The 16,461-nt window shown below is 57.9% G+C and overlaps 2 protein-coding genes and 1 long non-coding RNA gene across 5 annotated transcripts; 2 read left to right on the top strand and 1 right to left on the bottom strand.

Moving 5' to 3' along the window:
- The first annotated feature begins 3,000 nt into the window (after positions 1 to 3,000).
- On the top strand, positions 3,001 to 6,597 carry LOC103669043 (left-right determination factor 1-like). The gene is made up of 4 exons (XM_040634589.1): positions 3,001 to 3,250; positions 4,350 to 4,596; positions 4,831 to 5,073; positions 5,371 to 6,597. Exons 1-4 carry the CDS (start codon positions 3,001 to 3,003, stop codon positions 5,732 to 5,734), a joined length of 1,104 nt encoding a protein of 367 aa, XP_040490523.1. The 3' UTR covers positions 5,735 to 6,597.
- A 354-nt stretch (positions 6,598 to 6,951) lies between these two features.
- LOC121103996 lies at positions 6,952 to 12,971 on the bottom strand. Of its 2 annotated transcripts, none has more exons than XR_005836339.1 (3): positions 12,008 to 12,971; positions 8,654 to 8,922; positions 6,952 to 7,918 (listed from the first exon to the last, which is right to left on the bottom strand). It is a non-coding gene; the product is annotated as an uncharacterized LOC121103996 (long non-coding RNA). The 2 variants fall into 2 exon arrangements; XR_005836340.1 differs by having other exon boundaries at positions 6,952 to 7,315; positions 7,818 to 8,922.
- Positions 12,972 to 13,125: 154 nt separating this feature from the next.
- On the top strand, positions 13,126 to 16,426 carry PYCR2 (pyrroline-5-carboxylate reductase 2). 2 transcript variants are annotated; one of them, XM_040636117.1, is made up of 7 exons: positions 13,126 to 13,339; positions 13,564 to 13,634; positions 14,086 to 14,265; positions 14,377 to 14,598; positions 14,805 to 14,897; positions 15,073 to 15,236; positions 15,755 to 16,426. In XM_040636117.1, the coding sequence occupies exons 1-7, from the start codon at positions 13,273 to 13,275 to the stop codon at positions 15,918 to 15,920; spliced, it is 963 nt and encodes a 320-aa protein (XP_040492051.1). In that variant the 5' UTR covers positions 13,126 to 13,272; the 3' UTR covers positions 15,921 to 16,426. The 2 variants fall into 2 exon arrangements, with proteins under 2 accessions (XP_040492051.1, XP_040492052.1); XM_040636118.1 differs by having other exon boundaries at positions 14,380 to 14,598.
- Positions 16,427 to 16,461: the final 35 nt, after the last annotated feature.

The raw sequence follows: 16,461 nt of genomic DNA on the forward strand, positions 1-16,461 counted from the left end.
TAAAAAGTGTCCCAATCCACATTCGTGTTTTTCTTTTGGCCACTAGCTAATTGCCCAATTATTTTATTTCCCCAGCAAAACTCCAGTCGGCTTGGAATCCACATTCAGGACTAAAAGCCCATGTCCAGGGAGTCTGGGGATTTGTCCTCTGTCTGTCTGCCTCTCCATGGTCCCTGCCCAGCCCTGGCCTGACCCTTCTGAGTCCCCAGCTCGTCTGGGGCTGGGAGGTGTGCTCTGCCTGATTCAGGGGTTGGGCAGGACTGTGCCCTGGAAAGAGCTCTGGGGTGTGGAAGGAATTCAGGCCTGGGAATCGAAGAACGAGCTTTTTGCTGGCAGCCATCAGAAACTGTGGAAGCTTGAGCAAGTGGTCACCTCTCCAAGCCTTAGTTTTCCTGCTTTAAAAATGGGGGTAGGGGGGCGCCTGGGTGGCACAGCGGTTAAGCGTCTGCCTTCGGCTCAGGGCGTGATCCTGGCGTTGTGGGATTGAGCCCTGCATCAGGCTCCTCCGCTATGAGCCTGCTTCTTCCTCTCCCACTCCCCTGCTTGTGTTCCCTCTCTCGCTGGCTGTCTCTGTCTCTGTCGAATAAATAAATAAAAAATCTTTAAAAAAAAAAATAAAAAATAAAAATGGGGGTAGGGGCAGATTGGCCTGGATAGGCCATGTCGGCTCTCAGCTCCCTGAGTCTACAAAGTAGCCGGGGACAGGAGCAGGGGGACCCTTGCTGGGCAAACCCTCTGGGGTCCCAAATGCTCCCAGGCTACTCCCGCCTGAGAGAGGTCCCCAGGATCGAGAAGAGTTCTGTTTCCCAACTGTGGACCACCTGCCCGCGTGCCCACTGGCCCCGAGGGGCCCCCTGAGCACCGGGTTCCAGAAGCCCCATTCCTCAGTCAGAGATGCTGGGTGTTGACTAGTAGTTCCAGTCCCCACTGAGGACGAAACTCTAGAGTCGTCTGTGTGCTGGAAGGCCAACCCAGGAGCCCAGTGTCTGGCCTGGGGGAGGCAGAGAATCCGGGAGAGGACAGTCTTTTCTGTTTACAGTCTTCTTGGGAAAATGAAGTTTCAGTGTAACTGATCGGTGATCCCTGCTACAAAAGGGGCTCGGGCCACTGAGGAGTCCCAGGGGTCCTCAGCCCCGAGGTGTCTCCTGGGGGGAGGGGGGCAGCAAGAGAACCTCGTGTTCTCCTGCCCGGATGGCCAGGGAGCAGCAGCACTGGGCCTGACCTCTCCCAGTCCTGGGACAGCAGGTCCCTGTTGAAACCAACACAGGGGGCCACATGGCCTCATTGTGAACTTCCAGCCCCAGGGGGCTCCTGGGGCCTAGATGTTGGGGGCCTGGGGAGGGGTCCCCGACCTGCGAGGGGCAGCTCGGGTGTTACTTCCTTGGCACCATCCTGGCCCGTGATAAGCCACCGGGCTTCCTCTCCGCAAGTGGCAAGGGAGGTGGACCGTTGCATATTTATGGAACAGCAGCTCAGGACAGCTTCCAGGGACGAAGGGCCATGGGTCCTGGGTCGCCTGCGAATGTGACACTTCTGCACCTTTTGGCTTGACTTAAGGCCCAAATGTTTGCATCAAGTAAGTCCCTGCTAATCACTTGCAAAGAGAAGCCACAGCTCAGCTCCCGGTGGAGGCTGCGCTTGTCCCAGAGAGAGCAGGAGGCCAGTGGGGTGCAGGGGGTTTCAGACTATGGGAGACGTGAGCACTCTGATGGGACTCAGTCCCTCCCTCTGCGTTGCTCCTTCCCTTTGCTTCTGGAAGGTGCGTTTGGACACCTGCTTCCTCTGCTGTTGTGAATACATGCTCAGAGCTGAGCACAGTGCCTGGCGCGTGGTGAGCACTCAAGAAATTATTGTTCTTGTGTGCATTTTTAGAAAGACCATGGGTAAGAGGGATGGCAAGCCCTTATTGTGCACTTACTGTATACCAGGTTCTGGGATACACATCCTCCATGTGCCAATGCATTTGCTCTCCAGACTAGCTCTGTGAAGTAGACCCAGTTCTTACCACCCCTCCTTCAGATGAGGAAACTGAGTCACTAAGGCATTGAGGAACTTGCTAGAAGGTCAAATAGCCAGCAAGGCACGCAGGCCCCATATTTGCACCCAGCCTGGGAGGCTCCCATGCCCATGTGCTCTGTACCCGAGGCTTTGGACAGGACATGGGTCTGGGCAGCTATGGCCTCACTTTCCAGGTCCCTGCCCCTTGACCCAGGTCCCCCTGAGCTCTGGTGAGAGCCCACGGCCTGACTCAGGGCCTGGAGCGCTCCCAGAATGATGTGTGCAGCCTGAGGGGTTCTCTTGCTCTGAGGTCGGTGACTGCAAAGACACTTGCAAAGTTGCCCTTCCTGGGACAGCCAGAGAGCCGGGTCTGACGGCAGCAGCTTCCTCGGTCGTGGACAGGACACGGTCTTCCGAGGGCCTGTGGAGGGGAGCAGGAGGGGGCCCTCAGGGACAGACAGTGGGCAAGGATGGGTCCAGGGGCTTCTGTGGGAGCTCGCTGAATGGGGCCTGGCCCAGAGCAGGCAGGAATACAGGGTCCTCTCCCTCCTTCCTTCCTGACGAACACACAGACACCCAGTCTGGCCTCCAGGGAAGATTTCAACAGTTGCCCAATAGGATTCTCTTTCTTACAGAATAGGCCCACCTTTTCATAGACCAGGACCGGCGCAGGGCCAGGGAAATTCAGCAGGCACTAAAATGATCACTGAGCTGCCCAGACAGCAGTGGCTGGAGGCCCCAGGCTGGTGTGGCATGCAGACAGGCCTTTGTGCCCGTTCTAGACGGCCCCCTCCTCGAGGCTCCTGGACCCGTCTGGCCGCTGAGCTCCCAGGAGGTCCGAGGGGTGTGGCCTCCCTCCCTCCACCCCAGGCCCGTCCCGGGGCTGGCTATAAAGCTGGCCCAGCCTGGCCCTCCGCACAGCCCGCGGGGACCCTCCTGGAGCCTCCTAGGGGGACACGTCTGTCTGCTCCGCCCCTCCTCCTCCGTCCCACGCGCGGCACCATGAGGCCGCTGTGGCTGTTCTGGGCACTCTGGGCGCTGCCCCTTCCCGGCCCCGGGGCCACCCTGAGTGGGGAGCAGATCCGGGGCCGTCTGCTGCGGCAGCTGCACCTCAGCGAGGTGCCCGTCCTGGACGAGGGCGACGTCGGGGAGCTGGTCACCCCTGCCCACGTGATGGCGCAGTACGTGGCCCTGCTGCAGCGCAGCCATGGTGTCCGCTCTCGAGGGAAGAGGTTCAGCCAGGAATTCCGAGGTGAGGCCTCCCTGCCGCCGTGCCCCTCATCCTTGCTGGGGCTGGGTGGGCAGAGATGGGATGAGCCTGAGGGGGGCCGTCTGGGGGCCCAGGGTCCACGGGGCCGGGCAGGGGGACCCCGGAGGGTGAGGACGGCTGCGTCTGGGGGCCCGATCTCTGCGCCGAGCGCCCCACCGCTCGGCCAGGAGGAGCTGTCCCTCTGTCAGGGCCGCAGCACGAGAGCAAGGACCTCTGGGCTTGGGTCTCAGCTCTGCTGTTTGCCGTCCAGCCCCGGACGGGTCACCCAACATCTCTGAGCCTGTTGGCTTCTCTGGAAATGAGGCTGAACCAGCTCTGACTCCCTCCCAGAGTCGGGGGCGGTTTGTGAGATGAGACAGAAGGGCCGATTCCATCATTTTAAAGGTCAGGCGGTAGGAGATGGGCCAGGTCTGAATCCTACTGCACCCTCTCACCTCTGTGGGGCTGGGGCTCCCCTCCTCAGAGCCCAGGGCCAGGCCGGGTGGGGTGCCTGGAGGCCTGGAGACTCCGCAGAGGTGACTGCGCTCCCATTTCTGCTGTGCCCCCTTTGCCCAAAGAAGGCTGTCCGGGGACCTGCTGGCTCAGCCGGTGGAGCACGTGACTCCTGATGTCAGGGTTGTGAGTTCGAGCCCCACATTGGGCATAGAGATTTCTTAAAAGTAAAATCTTAGGGGCGCTCAGGTGGCTCAGTTTGTTGAGTATGAACTCTCGATTTTGGCTGGGGTCATGATCTCAGTGTCATGACATTGAGCGCGGCCTGGGCTCCGCACTGGGAGGGGAGCCTGCTTGAGATGCTCTCTCTTCCTCTGCCCCTCCTCCCGCACCCCCACCTCAGGCACCCACGTGTGCTCTCGCTCTCAAAATAAAAGAAAATATTTTAAAAAACAAACAGAAAAGAAGGCTGCATGTCTGTGCACTGAGGCAAAGCCCCAGCCCGCACATTCTCCCTAGGGATTCCTGGGCATCTCCCTGCGATCTCCCTGGGGACTCCTGGGGAAATGCTGTTCCCTGGCTGGGGCCCTGCCCCCCTCGCAGCCGCCCTGGTGCTAGAGAGGCCTCCTGACCCTGCTCCTGTCCCCAGAGGTGGCAGGCAGGTGGCTGGCGTCCGAGGCCTCCACGCACCTGCTGGTGTTCAGCATGGAGCAGCGGCTGCCCCCCAACAGCGAGCTGGTGCGGGCCGTGCTGCGCCTCTTCCAGGAGCCGGTGCCCAGGGCCGCACTCCGCAGGCATGAGCGGCTGTCCCCGCACAGCGCCCGTGCCCGCGTCACCATCGAGTGGCTGCACGTCCGGGACGACAGCTCCAACCGCACCTCCCTGGTGGACTCCAGGTGGGGGACTGAGAGCAGGGATGGGGCGGAGGAAGGGTGTGGGAGGGGAGGGGGCAGGGGTCCCGGCTGGAAGGGAAGGAGACGGGAGGGCAGCAGCAGGAGCGGGCCCGGGGGTCCCAGCTCGATTAATTGGTGATGGGGGAAGGGGGGGCCCAGCACGGGGGAGGGGAGTGGGGGAACCCGCAGCCCCCAGCCCCCAGCTCAGGCCCCTGTCTCCGTGCTGCCCTGTCACAGGCTGGTGTCCCTCCACGAGAGCGGCTGGAAGGCCTTCGACGTGACCGAGGCCGTGACCTTCTGGCAGCAGCTGAGCCGGCCTCGGGAGCCCTTGATCCTGCAGGTGACGGTGCAGAGGGAGCACCTGGGCCCCCCGGCCTTGGGCGCCCACAAGCTGGTGCGCTTCGCTTCCCAGGGGCCAGCGGGCCCCGGGCAGGGCGAGCCCCAGCTGGAGCTGCACACGCTGGACCTGGGGGCCTATGGGTAGGCACCTGGGCCCCACGGGGAGGGGGGGAACTCACAAGGCACAGAGGGAACGCAGCTCAGTCCAAGTGGGTCTTTTCAGGGTGCCTGGGAGTGAATGCCCGCAGATTTCTTCTTTGGTCTCGGGACTAATGGCACTTGTGATGTTTGGTTGTTGGTAGTGACCCGTCCTGATCATAAACAGCCAGGCTTTTGAACATAAGGAGCGCTGGATGATAAACCTCCCTCCCAGATATGCCCCCCCCCCCTCTGCCCTGGGCCCTCCCCGCTGACCTCTGCCTCTCCTTGCCCCTGCAGAGCTCAGGGCGATTGTGACCCCGAGGTGCCCGTGACGGAGGCCACCCGCTGCTGCCGCCAGGAAGTGTACATTGACCTGCGGGGGATGAAGTGGGCTGAGAACTGGGTCCTGGAGCCCCCCGGCTTCCTGGCCTACGAGTGTGTGGGCACCTGCCAGCAGCCCCCGCAGCCCCTGCCCTTCAAGTGGCCGTTTCTGGGGCCGCGGCAGTGCGTCGCCTCGGAGACGGCCTCGCTGCCCATGATCGTCAGCATCAAGGAGGGAGGCAGGCCCAGGCCGCAGGTGGTCAGCCTGCCCAACATGAGGGTGCAGAAGTGCAGCTGCTCCTGGGACGGGGCGCCCGTGCCCAGGAAGCTGGAGCCTTAGGTGTGGGGTGCAGCCTCCGAGGCCTCAGACAGCACAGGTGCACAGAAGCAGGTCTTGACGTAGGTGTTAATTTCCTCCTTAGCAAGTGACCCCTGGCCCCACTCAGCGCCCCCGTTTCCCCTTTCCTGCACGTTCTTCCACTTCTTGTCCTTCTGGGCCTCACCCACCCGAAGCACTTACACGAGTAACTGATACTGCTTGGATTGCTGAGCTCTTGAAGGAAAGCCCAGGTAATCTTCGTTAAAGGATGCAGCTGGGCATGGACAGCTGGGCGCTTCTCCGGCAAATTCTCAGCTGAGTGTGGGACAACGTGCCCTATGATGTGAACTGGGGAAACAGACTGATTTACTCTATTACACGATGACAATTAAAACAAAAATTTTAAAATATCCCCCAGTTTCCCCTAGGTAGGGAGGAGGTCTAAAAAAAACACTTGTTCCCTAAAGCGTTGACCTGTTCTGAACTCTTGTGAACATCTCGGGTCCCCACTCCCCTGCGGTGTTGCTAGGGGGGAGGACGAAGGGCTTCCAGCTGGGGCAGTGGGCAGGGAGTCAGGACGCCTGGTTTCTGGATCGAACAGGGTCACAACTGTGACCTCAAGCCAATGGGGAAAACTTTGGGCTACCGTTTCCTCTTAAAAGGGAGGAGTTGGGCTCCAGCTCTGAGTCAGTACCCTGGGGGGTGAGAGAGCCCTAACCTCACCTGCTCCTCCCCCTCCCCCCGCAGACCCAGCATTTCTTGTGCGTAGTTAGGTTATTCTCCCCACTGTTTTAGATTTGCCACCAGAACCCACATGTATTTACTTTTTTAAAAAACGTAGCCAAAAGAGTTGAGTGTAGATAATCTGCTGAAATAAAGTGATGTTTCACTCTGTCTCTGCATTTAGTTCCTGGTACCCTTTACACGAGAGAGAAGGCAGCAATGATGGGGACGAGATCTCGTAATGATATGAAGAGAGGGGGCGACCGAGACCCCCAATCTTTGGGGGTGCCAAACACTGCAGTAACTAGGTTTAGATTAAGCTTTCATTTATAATGCTTATATCCTTCCCCAACTGTCACTCCAAAAACAGTATTGTGAACACTCACACATGGCACCTCTTTATTTTATTTTTTAAGATTTTTATTTATTTATTTGACAGAGAGACAGTGAGAGAGGGAACACAAGCAAGGGGAGTGTGAGAGGGAGAAGCAGGCTTCCCAGCAAGCAGGGAACCCAATGTGGGGCTCAATCCCAGGACCCTGGGATCATGACCTGAGCCGAAGGCAGACACCTAACGGCTGAGCCACCCAGGCGCCCCCATGTCACCTTTTCAGAAAGCACTTTCACTGCAGCTGTGGTTACGGGGACAGGACACGGGGTGACAACGGTGTGGCAAGCAAACGGTAAGCCAGGGCGCTGTGCCAGGCTATTTTGATACCTCACATCACCTAGTTCTTACAGTGAATTCCTCGAGGTAGGTATCATGATTCCCATTTTCCAGATGAAGAAATCGAGGCAGGGGCGAAATCTGTTGACTCTCTACGCCGAGGCATGGGTTGTAACACTCCTTCCCACTGCGTGCGCTCCCGTAAGCGTGCTCTGCTGATGACACGGGCGTTAGTGACCAGCTTATCCAGAAGCGGCCACACCTGGCAGTGCCCTTATGGAACCTTTCCAGGCAGCTGGGTTTCCTTACACCTGGCTGTTGAAGTTCTTGGGCTCTGTTTTTACCCACAAAGCTAATTAATGACAACGGATTAGTGGAGGGGAAAATGGAGGCAGTCTTGGACAGCCAGGATCTGAGGACATGGCAAGCGTATGGTTGGAGGCAAGGAAGAGGACTTGGCTTGGACAGAAAGGCCTAGATCACCTCCATAAGTTGTCTGAATGAAGTCCTTCCGTGCGGGATGCTGTGAGTACTAGGATAGACTATTGTTCTTTACAAGAAGGGTATCCATACCTTCTAAAGAGTTCTACCAGCTACTCAGTGACCTACCCTAAAAGATCTGGGGACTCCCAGCCAGTCCATTCAACCAGTGGCAAGGATGGGTCTGCTCCCATCATCCCCTGTGAGCTAAAAAATCCAGGAGATTGGCCTCACCTCAAAATGTAAGGATGTGGTCCTCAGCATAGGGAGACGGTGTGGTAGACAGAATGTTCTCCCAGTACATCCAGGCCTCCCAGTCCTTGGAGCCTGTGACTCTGTGATTTTATATTTCAAAGGGATTTTGCAGATGTAATTAAGGTTACAGACCTCAAAATAAGGAGATGATCTTGGATTAACCAAGTACACCCAATCTAATCACAGGATCCCTTCAAAGTAGAGAATTTTCTCTGGCTAGAGGCACAGAGATGAGGCTTTAGGGAAGGTCCATGAGAAGATGTGACTGCTGGCTGACCTGGCAGCTGGACCCCAGCACCTGCAGCCTTTTCACCCCCTCCCCTGTCCTTGGAATGTGGGTTCTGGTCACCTTGCCCAGAAGCTGCCCCAGGAGGACCTTGAGACAGTGATGTGGTGCTGGCACCAGCAGGAGGGAGGGGGTACGTGACTGAACCCCAGTGAGGCCTATGAAGGGTTACAATGTGGTGGGCGGGCACAGGGATCCACTATCTTGCAGCCCCCAAGACAGGCCTCGTACGTCTGTTCCCTGTGCTCATTCAACCCATCTGGAGTGGCCTGTCTCTTTCCTCCGCCCCTCCCTGCCCACGGTGTCTGGGTGCCCGCTTCAGATCACACCTGGGAGCCCCCAAGAGGATGTGAACCAAGAGAGGCAAAAAAGGCCAGAAAGACCTGAAGCATGAAAAGGACCAGACTTGTCATTGCTGGTTTGCAGATGAAGGGGACTGCGAGCCTGGGAATGTGAGTGGCTTCCAGAAGCTGAGAACGACTTCTGGCTGGCCGCTGGGAAGGAAAGGGGACCTCAGTCCTATAGCCACCTGGAGGCAAATTCTGCTCCCGAATGAGTCTAGGTGTTGATCTCCCCCACAGCCTCTAGAGAAGGTTCCAGATCAGCAGCATCTTGATGTGGCCTGTGTGACCCAGAGCAGAGAAACCAGCAGGACCTACGGAGACCTCTGAGCTGCAACGTGTGAGGTAACACATTTATTCAGTGATGCAAAACCTGCAGGGCCTTTGTAGCGGGGCAGCAAAGATGAAGACGTCAGCCAGGTGCGTTACAAGCAAGGAGTGATTACAATGTTTTCACCTAAAGACGAAGTAACAGCATTAAAGGTGATTTTGAATGATCTGAAAACTGCCTGCCCCAAATCCCTATGGTTTTTGCATGTCTCCTCTGCATACAACCTGACCTGTTTACATACAACACGAACACGTACTTGTTTTAAAAAATCAGGTTTAAGGGCCCTGGGGGGCTCAGTCGGTTGGGTGTCAGTCTTCGGCTCAGGTTGTGATCCCGGGGTCCCGGGATCGAGTCCCACATCAGGCTCCCAGCTCAGTGGGGAGTCTGCTTCTCCCTCTCCCTCTGCCTCTCTGCCTGCTTGTGCTCTCTCTCCCTCTCAAATGAATAAATAAAATCTTTTTAAAAAATCAGGTTTAAGACATGCCTGATTTAGAGGACAAAGAAGGGTAGAGTTATGTTCCTAAGAGTCACATTGATTCCTTCAGGTGGTGGGATTAAAAGCAATGTTCATTTTCCCATTTGATCAAATTAAAATTTTTTCTACAATTAACATGGTTACTGGTGTAATGTAAAAAAAAAAAGAAAAAGAAAAACGCATGCAAAATGTGCCTGCCTGGAGAGGTCCCCAAGTCAGGACGGGCTGGGGTCAAGGGGACCTGCCATAGGATTAGCTGGAAGCAGGTCAGGACCCTCCCTCATTCCCCGGGTCATGTGCATTGTGACAACAGTCGAGCCTGCTAATCAGACCAGGAAGGAGGCCCAGAGGCCCTGGGGAGTGAAGAACCGGGGGAGTGGAGGCAGAAATGATACATCTTGTCTGGGAAGGCAGGAGGGAGAGGAGCAGGACTGTGGTGGGGGGAGGGCAGCAACAGCTGATCTAACTGACCAGAGGAGGAGGAGCGGGAAGGAGGGAGGAGGGAGGAGGAGAGGGGTGAAGGTGGGCGGTCTTGGAAGCTTGATGAGCTTCCCCATTTTCCTTCGGGGCTTCTCTCTCTGCCTGTTCAGATGGAGTAAAATGGGTGGAGCGGGCGCCCAAGGACGCAGGTGCCGGACATGTCCGAGGCAGGATGGCAGCACCAAGCTGGGGCCCTCCTGACAGGGGTGGGTCCTAGGTGGCTGGGGGGAGGAGGGGACTTTCCTTTCCACGTCTCGCCAAGGGAACCCTGGCAAAGTCATCAAGGTCATTACAAGAGAATGAAATGGAATTGCCTATAATTAAAACAGAATAAAACTTTGTACATATACACTTTAAACTTTGGAGATGAAAAAAAAAAGATAGATCTCGAAGTACCACAAAAAAAGAACCGGTTTCTGGCCGGTGACTCACCCGTCCAAGATCCGTCAGGAGGGCCACGTGCCTTGGCTGCGCCCTCTCTCATGTGGCCTGGCCCGGCTGGTGGTCAAAGCGGCACGGGGGCCACCACCTGGGCCCTGTGGTCCTCCTCACATCTCACCTCCACCCCCGGACACCGAAGCAGGAGATACCAAGGCGACCAGGTCAGGGATGGACGGATGTGGGAAGGAGTGAGACACCACACTTCGCCCCGCCCCAATCTTGTGTTGCAGGCCAGAGCCAGACACCAGGGGAAGCAAGGGGGCCCGCAGCCTCCCAAATGGACTGTGGAGAGCCCAGCATCCCTCAGAGGAGCAGAGAGCACTCAGAAGCTCCCACCTTCCCTGCTGCCTGACGAAGATTCTTCCATAAGAAAGAAGGCCAAGTGGGAACAACTGAAGACCAGAGAAGAGAGGAAGGATGTGGGCAGCGTTGGGCCCTAGTTCTGGTCCCCGAGCTCCTCCAGAGGCAGGTGCCCCTCCCAGATGGCATGCTCCCCAGTACCTTCCCAAGGGCTCTATCAAACGTCCCCCTTTCTTCAGCTAGTTTGAACTGTCGAGTTGCTGGTGCCCCTTGGCCACCATGGGGAGCCTTTAAAGCCATTACCCATGGAACTAAGAACATAATCAGAGAGTTAGACAAAGATTTTCTCACAGTAGTATGAATAATTTTTTAGTTTTTTAAAATTATTTTATTTTTTAAAAGATTTTATTTATTTATTCATGAGAGACAGAGAGAGATAGGCAGAGGCAGAGGGAGAAGCAGGCTCCCTGCTGAGCAGAGGGCCCAATGTGGGACTGGATCCCAGGACCACGGGATCACGACCTGAGCCAAAGGCAGACACTTAACCGACTGAGCCACCCAGGCGCCCTGAGTAATTAAAAAAAATTTTTTTTTTATTTATTTGAGAGAGAAGGAGAGAGAGCACGAGCTAGGGGGAGGGGCAGAGGGAGAGGGAGAAGCAGACTCCCCACTGAGCAGGCAGCCTGATGTGGGGCTCATCCCAGGACCCTGAGATCATAACCTGAGCCGACGGTAGACGCTTAACTGACTGAGCCCCCCAGATGCCCCTGAATAATTTCAAAAACTGATATGTTTGTGAGGACAGGGACCTTTGCTTTGTTCATGGCTGTACCCCCAGAATCTGGCTCAGGAAGCATCTGTGGAATGAATTAATAAACCTAATTTTGATCCTTGGGAGAATGGTTAGTGTGGTGCCGCTGTAGATGGAACATTAGTAGTCACACAAATCTTGTTTTAAACAACTTTTCAGTGACATTGGGAAGTGCTTATTATAGATCTCATGTAGAAGTTTCAAAACTATATCATTTATTTCCAAGGATGGAAAAGTATATATGCATAGACAATAATAATGTAAGGAAAGCCACCGAAAATGTTTCCAAGAAATTATCCCTAGGAAGTCTGATTATGAGACTATTTTGACCTTTACTTTTTTTTGGATTTCCCATATTTTCCTCAATATGGATGTGTTCTTTTCTAATCAGAAGAAGTTATTGAAATATTATTTTGCTTCATAGTGAACATTTGGTCTGCACCTTTAAGGGTGCAGGAACCAAAGAGGTGGGGGCTTGATCAGGGATGTGAGCAGGCAGGGGAGGGGGGGAGGGGGAGGGGGGGTGCTGCAGGGAGGGGGCGGGGCAGGGGTGCAGAACCACCCGCAGACAGGCCGTGGGGAGCCCACAGTCTCTCCCGCCCTGTGAGTCCTCCACGGATGCCCCCTGCTACCTCCGTAATTTCGTGACACCCGCTCCGGAGGCCCCTTACTTACTTTTACTGCTGATGGAAACGCAAACCTACCTTCCGCGGAGCGTTTACAGCAAATGGGGGGTGGGGTTGGGGGTGAAGTCATAGACTTCCAGGTGTCTTGGCTGGGCCCTACCTGCACCTGGGGCGCAGCGGGCCAAGAGCACCTGGCTCCGGGGGTCCCAGACACACCAGGTTCAGCCACTCACCACTCACTAAATCAAAGGCAGAGAAAGGACTGGGAGGGGAAAGAGGAAAGGAGTTTATTTCAGCGAGGTCAACACTGGGAAGACAGCCGACTAGCGTCTAAGACGGTCTCCGAAGTGCTGAAAATACCTCCAGGTTTGCATAAGGAAAATGCAAAGGACAAAAGCCAGTGGGAGTGCAGGTGGGCAGCAAAGGGCACGTCCATCGGTCTTGGGGTCAGTCATGGGTGGTCTTGCCGGGGCAAGCTCAGGGCCGTCCCTATTGCTTGAGAGGGCCATGTCAGTTCTCATCACCGGGTACTTTGCCCCAGGGTGTTGGCCTGAGTTAAGAGATAAGTTGGCCAGACAGGTTAGAATGGAGGTGGCAGACCACTCTCACACTTAACGAGTGGATCCTCCTAAACGCAGGGAAGAAGCCTATCCTCAATCTAGTTCGGACCAATTCTTGGGAACCGTGCAGCTTCGGGTGGACAACTCCAGCTGCTGCCGCGCCCACCACCCCGCAAGCCGGGAGGGAGAGAGTAGTAGGGGCTTCCAGCAGCCCTCGGCCTACCCGAGCCCCCGCCCTCATTCATCCCCGCAGTCCGCAAGCCGGGGAGGCCTACCGCCCACGAAGGCGGCTGACAGTCCGCTCCAGACGCTACAGTAGTCGACTTCGGCGGGGACCCCCGCCTCGGGACCCACCGGCGTCGGGGGCCAACCCTGGTCCCACCGCCAATCCCGCGCGCGGGGGCGGGCACACGGCCTGAGCTCCCGGCCGAGGATTGGTCCGCTCGAGCTCTCGGTCGCGGATTGGTCCGCCTGAGCTCCCGGCGGAGGCTGGGTCAGCCCGAGGATTGGTGCCCCGCTGCCGAGCTCTCGACCATGGATTGGTCCGCTCGAGCTTCCGGCCGCGGATTGGTCGTACTGGAGGGGCGGGGCGGGGCCCCGTGAGGCCCCGCGGCACGACCTGCCAGGCAGGCAGTGGGGAGGGGTCCCGGGAGCTGGCCCGGAAGCTCCCGGCAGCTGCCTGGGTCCGGCTTCCGGGGCGTGCGGCGCGCTTGGAGGTCTCTCCGCCCGGCCTCGTGTCTCCTGCGGCGGTTCCCTGGCGGTGTCGGGCGCATTCCCGCCGCCATGAGCGTGGGCTTCATCGGCGCCGGCCAGCTGGCTTGTGCCCTGGCGCGGGGTTTCACAGCCGCAGGTGGGCGCGCGCGGGCGGGCGGGCCGCAGCCTGGTCCGGGGACGCCCTCCGCCCCGCGAGCCCGAACGGCTGAGCGTCTGGCGGGCGGGACGAGGCTCGTGGAGCAGCGAGGGCCGCGAGCCCCCGCGGGGCCTTGTTGTGGGTCGGACCTGCCCTCCCGGGGAGAGCGCGGGAGCCGGAGGGCGGGGCCGCGGTGCCAGGCTGAAGAACCCCGTCTTCCGCAGGCATCCTGTCGGCTCACAAGATCATAGCCAGCTCCCCGGAAATGGACCTGCCCACGGTGTCCTCGCTCAGGGTAGGGGGGCGCAGGGGCGTGGGGAACAGGGTGGGGACCCGGAGGTGAGCGGAGCTGTGCTGGTCGCCGGCCCGCGCCGACCTCCTCCCAGGAGCGTCCCTGCCGTCTGAGCCAACCCCTGGGCGCTCCCATTTCACCTTCCCCTCTGCCTGTGCCACTTTCCAGCCAGGTGAACTTACCTGGCAGAGGGGTGCTCGGGTGCCCGAGGATGGCTGGGGATGGAGACAGCCACGCCCCGGTTGCCTTGGGGAAGCTTGTGCCTTCCTAGCACCTGGCTCACTTGGCGGCTAGCGGCAAGGGAAGACTTCGCACAGTCTCGGGGTAGGGGCAGACCCTGATGGGACAGGGCAAGGAATTCCAGGCTGCAGCTGGCGGAGTTCATCTGTGCTTGGGGGGGCCTGGGCGGAGGGAGGCTGCCTGGCACTGTGAAATGGGCAGTCTCCTCCTGCAGAAGTTGGGCGTGAACCTGACCCGGAGCAACAAGGAGACGGTGAGGCACAGTGACGTCCTGTTCCTGGCGGTGAAACCGCACATCATCCCCTTCATCCTGGACGAGATTGGGGCTGACGTCCAGGCCAGGCACATCGTGGTGTCCTGTGCTGCCGGTGTCACCATCAGCTCTGTGGAAAAGGTGCCCATCTCGGCCCTGGTGCCCCTGCGAGGGCACCTGTGTGTGGGGGGGGTGGGGGCGCTGGTGGAAGGCGTGCCCTGGCAACTCACTTGGGCCTCTTCCTTGTCCCAGAAGCTGATGGCCTTCCAACCGGCTCCCAAGGTGATTCGCTGCATGACCAACACACCCGTGGTGGTGCGGGAGGGCGCCACGGTGTACGCCACGGGCACCCACGCCCTGGTGGAAGATGGGCAGCTCCTGGAGCAGCTCATGAGCAGCGTGGGCTTCTGCACGGAGGTGGAAGAGGACCTGATTGACGCCGTCACGGGGCTCAGTGGCAGTGGGCCTGCCTATGTGAGACCCTCTGGGGACCCCAGGGGTGCGGGATGGGCTGGCAGGCAGACTGACTTGGGCTGTAGGTGTTGCCCACATGTGGGGCGAAGCTAGCGGTTGGAGGACGTCAGTATTTGGAGCTAGTTCCGGTCATCAGGAGCAGCAGACCACAGGGAGTAGCCCTGTGTGCCTGCTGCCCCGGGACTCAGTGAGCACTGTCTCCACAGGCGTTCATGGCGCTGGACGCGTTGGCTGATGGTGGGGTGAAGATGGGCCTGCCTCGGCGCCTGGCGGTCCGCCTGGGGGCCCAGGCCTTGCTGGTCAGTATACTCGCCCTGCGTGTTCTGGACTAGGCTGTGGGATGAGCGGGGTCCTGGAGCTAGGGGCGGCGCTTGGTTGGGAAGCTGGGATAGCGACTGGGGAAGGGCAGTGTGCACAAGCCTGTCCTACGGTACAGGAGCAGTTTTCTCCTCTCATCTTTCCTGTCTCCCGCAGGGGGCTGCCAAGATGCTGCTGGACTCAGAGCAGCACCCAGGCCAGCTCAAGGACAATGTCTGCTCCCCCGGGGGGGCCACCATCCATGCCCTGCACTTCCTAGAGAGCGGCGGCTTCCGCTCCCTGCTCATCAACGCCGTGGAGGCCTCCTGCATCCGCACACGGTGGGTCGCTCCCCCTCTGTGCCCAGGCCTTGTGCTCCCAGCGTCCCCGGGCTGGGTCCCATCCCGCAGAACCTGCCGTCTCTGGTCCCTCAGCAGTGCTCTGTCCATAAGCATGGTTCATTGGACTCTGTTTCACTGAGGGTTTACAGGTCTTTCTGCATCGAACACTACCCCAGTTCTGACGGGGCAGGGAGCTTGGATTTATAGACGAGGAGTTTGAGGCCCAGAGGCGATTTTCCTGAGCTCTGGCAGCTGGTACATAGTGGGGACAAGTGTGTGACTTCAGACCGGCTGACTGTTCCATGCGTGCTCTCTCCTTGTGATCGCAGATGGCGCGTGGAGCTACACACATGTGTGGTCACCTGCACGTAGTTCAGTAGCACTTCTGATGGGGACGCATTTGATTTGGGGTTCTAATTTTGGGTGGTGTCCAGTCCTCGGGGCTTGGGGGTTCCGTGCACGGGAAAGCTGTCTGGAGGTCTGGCTTCTCCTTCAACCCTCTGGGGCTTTGTCTGCAGAGAGCTGCAGTCCATGGCTGACCAAGAGAAGGTCTCTCCCGCTGCCCTCAAGAAGACCCTCCTGGACCGAGTGAAGCTGGAATCCCCCACGGTGTCCACATTGACCCATTCCAGCCCAGGGAAGCTGCTCACAAGAAGCCCGGCCCCTGGGGGCAAGAAGGACTAAGGCGGCTCTGCTCTCCTTTCTAGAACCAGAGCCCTGAGGAGGACCATGCAGGGCGAGGGCAGGTCTGGCAGTTTTCAGGTCCTTGTGATAAAACCTTAAATCTGTTCAGTCCCGGCCACACTAGTTTCCTGTCTTGTCCACGTTGGAAGATGCTCCAGGGGGTTTGATGGTGACGGCCAGAGGCAGGCCTGTGTACCTGTTTGGGGAGAGAGAGGCCACGATTTGTACAAGGTCTGGAGACCTTCAGCTGGGATCCTCCATCGGGAGCCCGAGGCAGGGTCTGCTTGATGCCAAGTCAAGGCGGAGAGAGGTACAAAACGTGACAAGGGCTTTTCTCTCTGAATTATAAATGGAAAAGAAGCGAGCAACTTAGAATTGTTACAGTTAATCAGAAAAGCACGAAGTTAGACCATTCTTCTATTTAACTCTTGCTTTGTAGGTGTCCCGTTGGAAAAGTGTTAGCGCGGTTAAGTTTAGCTGCTTCAATAAAGTTTTATTTTTTATTATCCTGCCTTTTTTTTTTTTTTTTTTTTTTTAAAAA

The sequence above is a fragment of the Ursus maritimus genome, unplaced genomic scaffold, assembly GCF_017311325.1.
Source record: "Ursus maritimus isolate PB19 unplaced genomic scaffold, ASM1731132v1 scaffold_2, whole genome shotgun sequence".
Taxonomy (NCBI): Eukaryota; Metazoa; Chordata; class Mammalia; order Carnivora; family Ursidae; genus Ursus; species Ursus maritimus.